At 37.5% G+C, this 13255-nt stretch overlaps 1 protein-coding gene across 1 annotated transcript; it reads right to left on the bottom strand.

Moving 5' to 3' along the window:
* Positions 1-520: 520 nt before the first annotated feature.
* Positions 521-12437, bottom strand: LOC126817398 (eukaryotic translation initiation factor 2 subunit 1). Its single transcript, XM_050544368.1, has 7 exons — positions 12355-12437; positions 9900-10151; positions 8621-8700; positions 7932-8080; positions 6611-6815; positions 5224-5367; positions 521-4159 (listed from the first exon to the last, which is right to left on the bottom strand). Exons 2-7 carry the CDS (start codon positions 10135-10137, stop codon positions 4001-4003), a joined length of 975 nt encoding a protein of 324 aa, XP_050400325.1. The 5' UTR covers positions 10138-10151; positions 12355-12437; the 3' UTR covers positions 521-4000.
* Between the last annotated feature and the right edge of the window lie 818 nt (positions 12438-13255).

The following is a 13255-nucleotide window of genomic DNA, read 5'->3' as shown; positions in this document are numbered from 1 at the left end:
CAAGGTATACACCATTATGTTATGAAAATGTGATCCTATAAAAATCTACAGGCTCGTGTCCCCATATAAAAATATTTACAGGCCCATGTCTCCATAAATATATATAATACAGGCCTGTGTATTCATAAACATCTACAGGCCCATGTCTCCATAAATATATCTACAGGCCCATGTCTCATAAATAACTACAGAGAGAGAGAAATGGGGTTTAACTTCCACTCGACACAAACTAGGTCATTTCGGGACTAACATGGTTTTAATTTTATTTCAATACTTCACTTGTGCGTAGGGGTCTTTAGCAGTGGGAGGAAACCGGAGAAAACCCAAGAGGTTGGACAGGCGACCCTAACCCTTGTCACGTACAACCATGGATTTGAAACCACGCCAGTTGACTCAATGACAGGCCTTATGATACAGCGCGCACGTGCTAGCCATTCGGCCATCCGACCCCCTAAATAACTACAGACCAATGCTTCCATAAATCCCTACAGGTCCATGTAAATAAATAAAATGTATAAAATAAACTGATAAATATTTTTATTGAGTTTTTCATAGAATGTTGATAATATGTACAAATGTCTGTAACTTCTTCAATATCTAATCATTAACATACAAATTGGCCATGTTCAAACAATTAAATTAAATGTTCTTAAACCATGCAGATGACATTTTTATATCGGTACAATGTTTAGGTCTTGTAACTTTGTGCTATGTTTGGTCTGTAAGTATGAGAATATCTTCTGAAAGATCTGATAATTAACTTACAAATTGTATACTTTCAAGGATTATACATTTAAACATACATTATGCAAGAGTTAAATCTGCCTCTTGCAGGTCTTTCTTTAGACCTGAAATGTTATCTAAATTATTAATTAGACATTAATTAACTTATCTAGGCGATAATCAACTCTCGATACCATCTTATCCGTCCGATTTCCATTGGATTTGAATCTAAACTGCTTTTCAACGTCTGCTGATGATTAAACGCAAAAATGGATAATCGAGACTTTGTTAATTATTGTGAAAGGGGCAAGGCAACAATGACAATCGAGGCTACAAAGATTTTAAAATGCGTTTTCTCAGCTTAGAGTGAAGCAATTTTTCTGAAATTTTCAGAATATTCCCTTTACATTATCTAGTTTGTAACTATTATAGTGAGAACTGCCAGCTCTTTATCTAATCTTCCATAATGTATCTTTAAATGTTCTTAAACCAAATATATGGTTCACTCAAGTAGGCTAATAATAATTAAAATACAAATTGTAGATGTTTATGTCTACTCATTTAGACTAATGTGTGATATCAGTAACAGTGTATGTATTTTGTTACACTGTCCTATGTATATACATTAAAATAGTAAACATATCATCTAATTCAACACTGCCATTTTCAAAATATTACATGTATGCCAAGATTCTCTATGCATCATTAATTGTGTTTTCAGAAAATATTAAATTGCTCTAATAAAATAAGTGTATCAATAGTCGATCACTTGCCGGCTTGGATTCAATTGGACTAAAAGATTTTAAACGAAGATTATCTGTTGGCGATGATTTTTCACAACATCCTATATATCGTCTACAAAGAGACTTGATGTTTACCAATTTTACAATTCGTCATATCTTTGTAAATACAAAATGGAATTGAACCATTCTTTGTAAATACAAAATGGAATTGAACCATTCTTTGTAAATACAAAATGGAATTGAACCATTCTTAGAGTGGTATTCCTGTTAGAGATTCCACTTTCACAGTATTGTTGTTTGCAAGTGATTAATATTGCTTAAAATGGCACATGGGAGGTGTAAGGAAGTAAGCTGCAGCGTGTGATCAAGAATCAGATTAGTGGTCTTAATCCAAAGTTGATAACAGGAGTTACTTCCCTTGTGTTTAGCAAAACTCATAAAATTCGTATTCACTTTTACAGATCAGAGAGGAAATCGGAAAGAGTTTAACATGAGATATCAGACTTTGATTTTGAATTCACGATTTACCCATCAATCAGGGGTCAAATCCACAAAAACTTACAATTTAAGGATACTATCATTTAATTACGTTCAGGCCCCAAATTCACAAAACATTCTCAGGCTTAAGTAGGGTGACCCACCATAAATAAATATCTCCATATATCTCGACAATTTCGCCACAATATTTATATACATACCAAGCCTTAAATCAGTTTCACACAATTATAGTCACTAAATAAACGATCATGTTGTACTTAATAAGCTATGACCATTAATCATCTATAAATAATAGACTGAAAACTGGTTCCATGTGTCGTCCCTAACATCCAGACACTTTTGAGTAAAAGATAGGTTACGTGCCCTTGTTTTGAAATTAGTCTCGCTTAACCAGTCTATCGACCATTCTAGGGCTGATTGACAGGTCGGGATAATCAAGACTACTTTTTTACGAAACATAACAGAAAGCTAGAACAAGAAATTGAATTTAGAAATGAGCACGTTAGCTAGCTCAACAATTGTTTTAAGAAGCTTGTAAAAGTAAAATGAAACTACAGCTAGTATCATGTTCCTGTCTAACCCGAGTGTTTCTGAGATATTATTTGTACTAAACCAAAAGATGCCGCTCTTAACGGTATAGTTAATGATAAAGCGATTTAAAAAATGAAACGAACGTAATTTCTAAATCTGCTGTAATAACCAAGAAGCTTAATTTCACTGCTATTGAAAATCGTCAACAATAATTTTTTTACGGCTGTAATAGTTGATAGATTTGTAGAGAATTGCACATGCCATGGCTATTTATAGTATCATACTGTCAGAAAGTTGGCCTTGACACGGCGAATGTGCACGCTTCAGTGGTAGTCTCGAACTATCAGCGGTGGACTGTATTTCTGTAGGTGCGTGGGCCACCCTAGCTTAAGTTAAGAATTTACTCAAAATTGATCTCCTTATTTTAACTAGTTCTTTATAAAACTTGTGTTGTTTTAATGTAGCAAATACATCTATACGAAACTATGTGCAAAGATATTTCTCATAAACAGTGATTGAAAGTTGAGTAAATTCTTAAACTAAGTCTGAGAATGTTGTGTGAACTCAGGGGGCCAAATCCCACAAATTTTACCTCTCAGACAGTGAAAAGGTTGAATTCTTAAATTTTTGTATGTTTTTGCGGATAAGGCACCGGATTTATGAATTAGTCTCAACAAATGATGTACTTTGTGTTTATGATTCTCTTGACCAACAATCTTGTTTACAAGTTGGTCTAGACACTGGCTGATAAAACAACTCGAGCACTAATAATAGTATGATTCTATGAACCGGAGATACAAGTCATTAACATCCAGTCAACATGTAACATATTACAAGCGATAATAGTCATTAACATCCAGTTAACATGTAACATATTACAAGAGATAATAGTCATTAACATCCAGTTAACATGTAACATATTACAGGAGATACTAGTCATTAACATCCAGTCAACATGTAACATATTACAGGAGATAATAGTCATTAACATCCAGTTAACATGTAACATATTACAGGAGATAATAGTCATTAACATCCAGTCAATTCGTAGTGCTCATCAAATATTTACATTCCAATAATTTTTACGGTTATTCATACCGATTTTTTACTATTTATTAAAAGAATCTAATCTGTTGTTGTGCATCCCATCATGTATTTACTACTTATTTACGAATATTTACATTTCAATAATTTTTACGGCTAATTTCATACCGATTTTTTACCATTCAAATATTTACTACTATAAATTTATTGAAATCAACTTTTTTTCAAATATAAATAAACAAACAGAATATATTGAAAAGGATTTACAGTATCGCATATTCGAGTAACATTTGAATGATGACTTAGAATATTCAAACATTAAATTCAGCATTCAAACTGACCACTACAACGGAACATATCTAAAATCATTTTTAACAATTCGCATGACTTTCACTTTCTTTGTCACCATGTATGAAAAAAGAAAATCTCAGAAATGAACGTCAATATTTTTTTTTTTTAGTTTATTCATCCTCTGCCTTATCATCTTCATTTTCATCATCATCGTCATCATCTACATCATCCTCATCGTCATCATCACCAGCCACTTCAGCATTCTGGAGTTCCAATTGTTCTAATTGTTTAGCCAGTTCAAATTCTTCCCAGTCAGATACAACTCGAGGCTGAAGAAAAAAACAAAACCAAAACGTGTGTCAATTTATTGAAATGCTAAATGAAATGGGGTTTAACGTCCTACCGTTCTGCTCCTTTACTGGGCCAATGAAGACGGGCATACGCCATACAATGTGCTATGAGAGAAATTTTGCCCGGACAGCGGCACTATGGCTTACTCTTATATCGAATTCCAACTGCCAAATGTAGGGATTGAACACCTGACCTTCAGGCTAGCAAGCCAGCGCCTTACCCACTTAGCCACCATGACCCTGTTTCTTGTTCTACTGTTTTGCTCCTACTGGGCTAATGAAGATGAGTGCACATCATCATACAGTGTACTATGAGGGAAATTTTGCCCGGGCATCGGCACTATGGCCTACTCTTATTTCGAACTCCAACTGCCAAGGGATCTTTTACGTGCACACCAATGAATACACAGGAACTCGGTTTTCCGTCCCATCTGAGAGAGGGGTTCAACGTCCTCTCCACACAAACTAGGTCATCTCGGGACTAACATATTTTTCAATTTCATTTCAATAATTTGCTTGTGTCTGTAGGGGTCTTTAGCAGTGGGAGGTAACCCTACTCCTTGTCACAAACAACTGGGGAATCGAAACCAGAAATGAAATGAAATGGAGTTTAACGTCCTACTGTTCTGCTCCCAACCTGGGCTAATGAAGACGGGCATACGCCATACAGTGTGCTATGAGGGAAATTTTGCCCGGACAGCGGCACTACGGCCTACTCTTATATCGAATTCCAACTGTCAAGGGATCTTTTACGTGCACGCCAATGTGTACACGGGACCTCGGTTTTTCGTCCCATCAGAACGACTAGACAGCTTTCCTTGTCAGCCCCTCCGTCCTGCATCACTGACAAGGGAGAACCACGCCGGAAAATCTGGATGAACTTTCTCGGCCAATGCAGGGATCGAACACCCGACCTCCAGGCTAGCGAGCTAGCGTCTTACCCACTTAGCCACGTGATCCCCGAATCGAAACCAAGTCAGTGAACTCAATGAGAGACCTTATCATACAACACGCTAACCATCCGAAAATATAAATAAACTTACCGGTTGTTGTACACTGTATACACCTTTATCAGCTTCTATACTTTCTTTTATAGATAATATAGCTTTATTTAATACTTCTAATCCTTCTGTTCTCTCTAACGTCTGGGTTGTTACTACATATAATGGTGGAGCAATTAAATTTATCTACAAACAAACAAAAAAAATATGTTTAAAATTGTAAGAACGACCCGAATTGACAGAGAGAGAGAGAGAGAAATGGGGTTAAACGTCCACTCGACACAACCTATTTCAATTATTTGCTTGCGCGTAGGGGTCTTCAGCAGTGGAAGGAAACCACAAGGTTGAACAGGTGACCCTACTACTTGTCACGTACAAACGGGAAATCGAAATCATGCCAGTTGACACAATGACACCCCACCAGTTGACAGAATTGCAATCGAGTGACAAAGAATTTAGTCCTGTCCCAGTTCTGTCAGTTCCGACTACGGAGGCGGTGTGAGTAGAATCGTTGATCGAGATTTTTTGTTATGCAGTTGACACATGCACTGTATACCAAAATCCACCTTTTCACTCAACTGTCACTATTTTGGGGAACGTTTAATCGTGTATCCCCTCAGTATCTAATGAGCCCCAACCCATACTATCCAAAGAGTTCAAACTGTTAATTTTGCAATATTATTCAACAATTTACAGTTGGGTAGATTGGCATACATGGATGAAGTATCTTATCTAAGGACACAGAATCTGATACACAATTCATGTCTCAAATTCTTCTTAAATGGCTTTGGTATGGTCACGTGTCCAATGAAAATGAAAACAACTGACTGAATCTTAGTGTTGGTCGTAAGATGCACTGTACTGTCCCTGAGTGTCTATAGCAATACAGAATTCACTGAATATGAAAACAAAATCATTAAAAGGGAGACAATCTGTACAATGCCTGGATGGAGATTTTTGCCCTGAAAGTGATGTTTCCACAATTTAATAGAATTTAATCAGTCAAAATGGGATTTAACGTCCTACTGTTATGCTCCGACTGGGGTAATGAAGACGGGCATATGCCATAGAATGTGCTATGAGCGAAATTTTCCCCAGGCAGTGGCACTATGGCCTACTCTTATATTGAATTTCAACTGCCAAGGGATCTGTTATGTGCATACCAATGTGTACACAGGACTCGGTTTTTCATTCCATCTGAATAACTAGACAGCTGTCCTCGTCAGACACCACTGACAAGGGGAAACCACATCTGAAAATCACGATGAACTACACCCCATCTGTATAACTAGGCAACAATTTATTTGTGTCATAAAGATATCTTGAACAGTTTAAGAAATACTTGGACGAACAGAGCCAATTTTATATCCCTCCCTTAACTTTTTTGATGATAGAAAATAAAATCGATCCTTAAAAAAACCACACATACTTTGATTGGTAATGATTCTGTGGTAAATTCAAGTCCTTTTTTCAAAGCCCTTTTAACGGCATCAACGCCTTCATAATTAGTACAAGCTACTTCGATATCAGCTCGTATTTTAACTTGTTGTGGTGTTAATCTTCGCTTGATATTCTCCAATAAAACAGCCCGCGTTCTTTCATCAATATCGCATTCATCCAGTGTTTCAGGATTCCTGTAATAGAAAAACAAATAATGTCACAAAGATCTCAACAGACAAACAAATAATTTAAATCTATGAACATCCTTTGCAGGATTTGGAATCATTTGTAATCTGAACTATTGGAAAAGTTGAGTCTCTGAAATGAAATAGGGTTTAACGTCCTACTGTTCTGCTCCGACTGGGTTAAAGAAGATGGACACGCCATACAGTGTACTATGAGGGAAATTTTGCCCGGATTGCGGCACTACGGCCTACTCTTATATCGAATTCCAACTGTCAAGGGATCTTTTACGTGCACGCCAATGTGTACACGGGGCCTCTGTTTTTCGTCTCATCCGAATGACTAGACAGCTGTCCTTGTCAGGCCCTCCGTCCTGCATCACTGACAAGGGGGAACCACGCCGGAAAATCTGGATGAACTTTCTCGGCCAATGCAGGGATCGAACACCCGACCTCCAGGCTAGCGAGCCAGCGCCTTACCCACTTAGCCACCGTGGATCCCCTCAGAACAATAGAACGTTAAACCCCATTTCATTTCATTTTCCTTGCAAAGCAGCCTCCATCCTACATCACTGACATGGGGAAATCGTGCTAAAAAAATGGTTTTGTGTGGGGCACACAGTGGTGTGTTTTTTGTAGGAACTAATTTTGACATAAGACTTTGAGTAGATTGTTTCAGAGCCTTGATACAATACACTGTAACCACGGTATCGTTGTCAGGGGATTTAGAGGAGTTAAATATCGACTAGGACTTTTGGTAGATCTGATTAAAACACAGATCCTATTTCGTTTTTACTTGTCTTTACTACACTAGGATCTGGAAGAGTTGTTATATAACCCACGTTCTGGATGATGTGAGGGATTAGCCAATGAAACGGTCTGTTGCAGCTAGTTCTTGGCGTGAGGTGCACGGAACTGTGCGTAACCCACTAGAAACATCAACGCTGATTGGTTAATCAAATATCGGACGTCATAGGGTCCTTTGACACAATCTTCCAATACAACCAGTCAGATCTTTATGTAGTGTAGGCCATCGAAAGTATAAAAAACGAAAACGAAATATAGATCTGTATCTTAATCAGATTGGACATTCGGTAGATTGTTCTAGAGCCATGACACAATACTTACAATACAGAATGTTTAAACATTTCATACGCAATACCAGGTTTCTTGTAAACATCATCAAAATGCCAGGCTGTTTTCATGTGGAGATTCTCTAATTCTTCATTTGATTCATATTCTAGAACTTCTGCAACATGTCGTAATATACTGCTAACCTGAAAATATAGTCATATTATAGAGAGAGCAATAGGAGAGAGAGAGAGAGAGAGAGAGAGAGAGCGAGAAGGGGGGGGGGGTACAAGTTAACCTCCACTCCACACAACATATGGTTCAATTTTATTTCATTAATTCATTTGCATGTAGGGGTCTTATAGCAGTGAAAGGAAACTGGAGAACTCTGAGAAGGCGCACAAGGTTGGACATGTGACCCTACTCCTTGTCACGTACAAGTGGGGAATCGAAACCATGCCACTTGACTCAATGACAGACCTTATGATGCAACGCGCATGCATTAACCAGCCCCCCCCCCCCTATTCATAATCAAATAAACAATACTCCTAGTGAATACATCTGTCATTGGATACTGGTATACGTTATGCAGAGTGCTATGAAATTTTACCAGGATTGTCTGGTTAGCAAGCAAGAGCCTTACCCACTGAGCTATCAGACAGAGATATCCATCATAGGTTGTCATGGTTTCCACTCAAAGGGAGGTAATCAGTGATTGGTGAGAAAGAAAACTGAATTCTACTTACAGCTTTAGCTTTGGCGTATTTTTCTTCACATTTAACAACTTCTTCTTGTGAAACTCTTCTTTTAGATAAATCAATATAACCTGTTAATATAGAATCACATCATTACATGTAGATAAATCAATATAACCTGTTAATATAGAATCACAGCATTACATGTAGATAAATCAAATCAATGGAGAGAGAGAGAAATGGGGTTTAACGTCCACTCGACACAAACTAGGTCATTTCGGGACTAACATATGGTTTAATTTTATTTCAATAATTCGCTTGCGCGTAGGGGTCTTTAGCAGTGGGAGGAAACCGGAGGACCCGGAGAAAACCCACTAGGATGGACAGGCGACCCTACTCCTTGACACGTACAACCGGGGATTCGAAACCACGCCAGTCGACTCAATGACAGACTTTATGATACAGCGCGCGCACGCTAACCATTCAGCAGTCCAACCCCCCCTCAATTAAATGGGAATGTAGTGAAAATGAATACAAACTATCAAATCCATTAAAGATACATTATGGGAGATTAGAAAACGAGCTGGCAGTTCTCACTATAATAGTTAAAAACTAGAAAATGTGAAGGGAATATGATGAAAATTTCAGTCAAATTGATCCACTCTGAACTGAGATTTTAGCGATTGTATTTTGGGCCTAGTCTTGATCATCATTACTAAAGTCGGTACGATAAAATACATAGTCTTGATTATCCATTTCACCGACTAGCAATGACATCGAGAGTTGATTAAGGTCTGGATAAATTAATTAATGGCAAATAATTTAGATAACATTTCATGCCTACCGAAAGACCTGCAATTGGCAGATTTAGCTCTTGAGTAATGCATGTTTAAATGGAATCTAGGGGCCGGCTGTAAGCGTCCACTGCAGTGTAGTGAAGATGAAAACAAACTATCAAATTAAGTATAATGGATAAAGGGGTCAGCTGTAAGCATCCACTGCACAATCCAGGCCTGTAGTGAAATAAGGTTTCAGTTAAAATGATAACAACTGACTGAATCTAGGGGTTGGCCGTAAGATGCACTGTACGTACAGCCCCTGAGTGTCCATAGTGATACAGACTTCACTCAAAATGAAAACAAACTCATTAAAAGGGAGACAATCCATGGGAAAGACTTTGTTAAGAAAAGATAACTCTTGCTACAAACCTTTTTCTTTATCAACTCTGATGACGACACATTCACTCAGAATGAAAACAAACTCATTAAAAGGGAGACAATCCATGAAAACAAAAAGACTTTGTGAAGAAAAGACAACTCTTCATACAAACCTTTTTCTTTATCAACTCTGATGACAACGACACATTCACTTCTACCAACTCGGATTAATTTATTGATGGACCTGATACGTCGTCGGGATAATTCACTGAGTAAGATCATGCCTTCGATGTTGTTATACTCCAACAAATGAACGTAGGCCCCCATCTCTGCTATAGAACGTACAGTCACCATGACAACATCTTCTATTTCTGGAAAACGGTTCTTGTAAAATCTACAAGACAACTTCATCTTGATAGTTTAACCTGAAAGAAGTGAATAAGGGAAATACATGTAAAAGATGATATTACTGTCGTAATAATACAAGATGTGAACTGACCGGTACATGTAAGTCCTACATCAATACACAAAATATGAATACATGAAATGAAATGGGGTTTAACGTTCTTCTCTGACAGGGCTTATGAAGATGAACATGCGAGAGAGAGAAAGAGAGAGAGAGAGAGAGAAATGGGGTTTAAGGTCCACTCGACACAGACTAGGTCATTTTGGGACTAACATATGGTTTTAATTTTATTTACATAATTCGCTTGCGCGTAGGGGTCTTTAGCAGTGGGAGGAAACCGGAGGACCCGGAGAAAACCCACGAGGTTGGACAGGCGACCCTACTCCTTGCCACGTACAACCGGGGATTCGAAACCACGCCAGTCGACTCAATGACAGACTTTATGATACAGCGCGCGCACGCTAACCATTCAGCCATCCAACCCCCCACCATGAACATGCAGTGTGCTAGGAGCGCTCCGAACTGGGCTAATGGAGACGGGAATACACCATACAGTGTGCTATGAGGGGAATTTTGCCCTGGACAACGGCACTATGGCCTACTCTTATATCGAATTCCAACTGTCAAGGGATCTTTTACGTGCACACCAATATGAACTTTCTCGGTCAACACTGGGATCAGACACTCAGCCACCGGCTAAATCACTATTCTTTGGCACCTAAAAATTGACACAAATGGGTTGCAACTCATATAATATGAATGTATATAAACAGATTTACATTCGATCGTTTCTGTTTTTATTGTAATTTCTAATTGACTGGCACTCTTTGCCGTCTGGTTATTCGAGTCTACATCAGTAGTATTCTCATGTGGGATATTTTTAGCCTCATTCATCAAATCGCTTCTTTACAAATGTTACTCGAAATCATTCTGTCACGTGATTACTATTAGCGCCATAGGCGCTCTATAAATAAATTATTATTATTATTATTACGGTAGTCGTTTATAAATAAATATAAACTGAGAAACAAATAAAAAACGACTGTTTAGGTTTTAACCCGTTAAGCTTGACGTTTTTAAAACGTTAACTACCCCCTACTGTGTAATTAATTTGACGAAGTGACGAAGAACTATGTACTATGTTCTAAGAATAGGTTAGGGAAAATACCTCCAAGGCGTTATATTACGCCCTACACACAGTGAGTGGCAGTTGTCCAAGATGTAATATAACGTCCTACACATGCTGCTATTGTGGGGGAATTCCCAAGGGATTCTCCCAAGTGACGAACATATGTTCTAAGAATAGGTTGGGGAAAATACCTCCAAGGCGTTATATTACGCCCTACACACAGGGCAGTTGTCCAGGACGTTATACATAACGACCTACGTACTTAACGGGTTAACAAAATGAACTTTTGATACCATGTGCTACAATAATTCACATAACCATACTGCACAAGGTACATGTACTGAATTGAACAGCAAAAAAACAAGCCCTCAAATGCACTTCCTATGCAGTGGCTATTTTAAATATTTACCACCTTGATGGCGAATAACCTAGTGAGGCGAGCAGATTTGTAAACAGGCCCCAGGCCTTAATCTCAACCCTAATAAAGATTTTATTATTAATATTTGACAATGGAAATTACCACGCCACGTTCAGTAATGAGAAAGACAAAGAAACCTCCATTTTATGTACATATGGAAGTCAGATACATGTAGAAAGCTAAATATTCTAGGGTAGCGAATCACGTCTTACCAGCAGGGTGGTGAATATCTTCTACCCTTTCTATGACTGAGTGTTTTAATATTATTTATTATACATATTAACTGGGGTATTCATTGACAGACTGCCAATCAAATCAATACATCATCAGTTTCACTCAATTCCTATTCATAAAACTGGGTACCGAGTATGAAATTGTATGGCTGCCATACCTAACAGGTACTCAAATGCCCTTTTCATAGTGGCCATGCACTTATTTGGTAATAGACAGCATGTTCTTGTATGCATATTATTAATTAGCGGCCTATTATTCATTGACAGATTGCTTTTAAATGCAACCGAAAACATTGACCGGTCGCCGGTAACTGGGCCGTTGACGATTACATTTCCATGTATGGATCAAAATATCCGCCAGAATTTAATACAAAGAGGTTTTACAGATTATTTATCTTGGGAATAATTCATTATTTTGTTTTAAATTGTGATCAAAACTCACCACAATTTATTTCACGTGTTCTGATGCAATTTTCAATGTTCCTACTTTTCGGTAGCGTTAAATTTGTAACCGGAAAAAAGGAAAGAACTGTTTCATTAATGGCGGTCAGTTAAGATATATTTTTTCTTATCTGTTCCTACAAGACTGTTGTTTTAATCACATCTAAACAGGTATTGTTGACCTTTTTATTTTCACGTATCGTGTAACTTTATATTTTGATAGTCTTTTATTGATTTCGTTTCGGGTTATTCGTGTAGAAATGAATGTGCGAATTTAGAATTTTCTCAACACAAGGGAAGTAACTCGTTTTAGCTTCAAATGGGTTCAGACCACCGATTTAATGTTTCATCACTAAGGTGTAGAGACGAACTAAGCTGCAGCTCACAGCAATGCCCGATTGCCCATAAAATTTTAGATCGTCACCAAATCTGTGTAATGTCAACATTAATATCATAGTACGTCAGTCAGATATAATCCCACAAAATGGTCGAATTGCTGGATTTGTGTTGAAAGCATGAAAATTTGGCACATAATGCAATCTGATTAAAACACAGATCCGATTTCGTTTGTTTTTTTATAGTTCAAAATTTCGTTTTACTTATCTTTACTATACTTCATGCAGTGGAGGTCATCGAATGTAAAAAGAACGAAACGAAATATAGATCTGTATTTTAATCAGTTTTCACACAATATAGCTGACCTTTCGACAAATATAGATTTCGCCATGATGTGATCAATATATAACTGCTTAAACATACATTATGCAATAGGTAAATATGTCCATTACAGATCTTTCTTTAGGCCTGAAATATTATCTAAATTATTAATTAGACATTAAAGGGCCAATCCCGATAATATTTTGGAGAATGAAACTGCTTAATTTTGTGTTAAAATCCCTTAA

Source organism: Patella vulgata, chromosome 4 (assembly GCF_932274485.2).
Source record: "Patella vulgata chromosome 4, xgPatVulg1.2, whole genome shotgun sequence".
In the NCBI taxonomy this organism is placed as follows: Eukaryota; Metazoa; Mollusca; class Gastropoda; family Patellidae; genus Patella; species Patella vulgata.
The sequence above is the reverse complement of the archived record's forward strand: the minus strand, read 5'-3'. Positions and strand labels throughout refer to the sequence as shown.

Bases quoted from the DNA above. Each gene is read 5' to 3' on its own strand.
- LOC126817398 (XM_050544368.1), bottom strand. From the start codon at position 10,137: ATGAAGTTGTCTTGTAGATTTTACAAGAACCGTTTTCCAGAAATAGAA. The intron at 5,368-6,610 runs GTATGTGTGGTT...GTTTGTTTGTAG, and splicing joins CAGAATCATTACCAATCAAA to ATAAATTTAATTGCTCCACC. The intron at 4,160-5,223 runs GTAAGTTTATTT...TTTTTTCTTCAG, and splicing joins TATACAGTGTACAACAACCG to CCTCGAGTTGTATCTGACTG.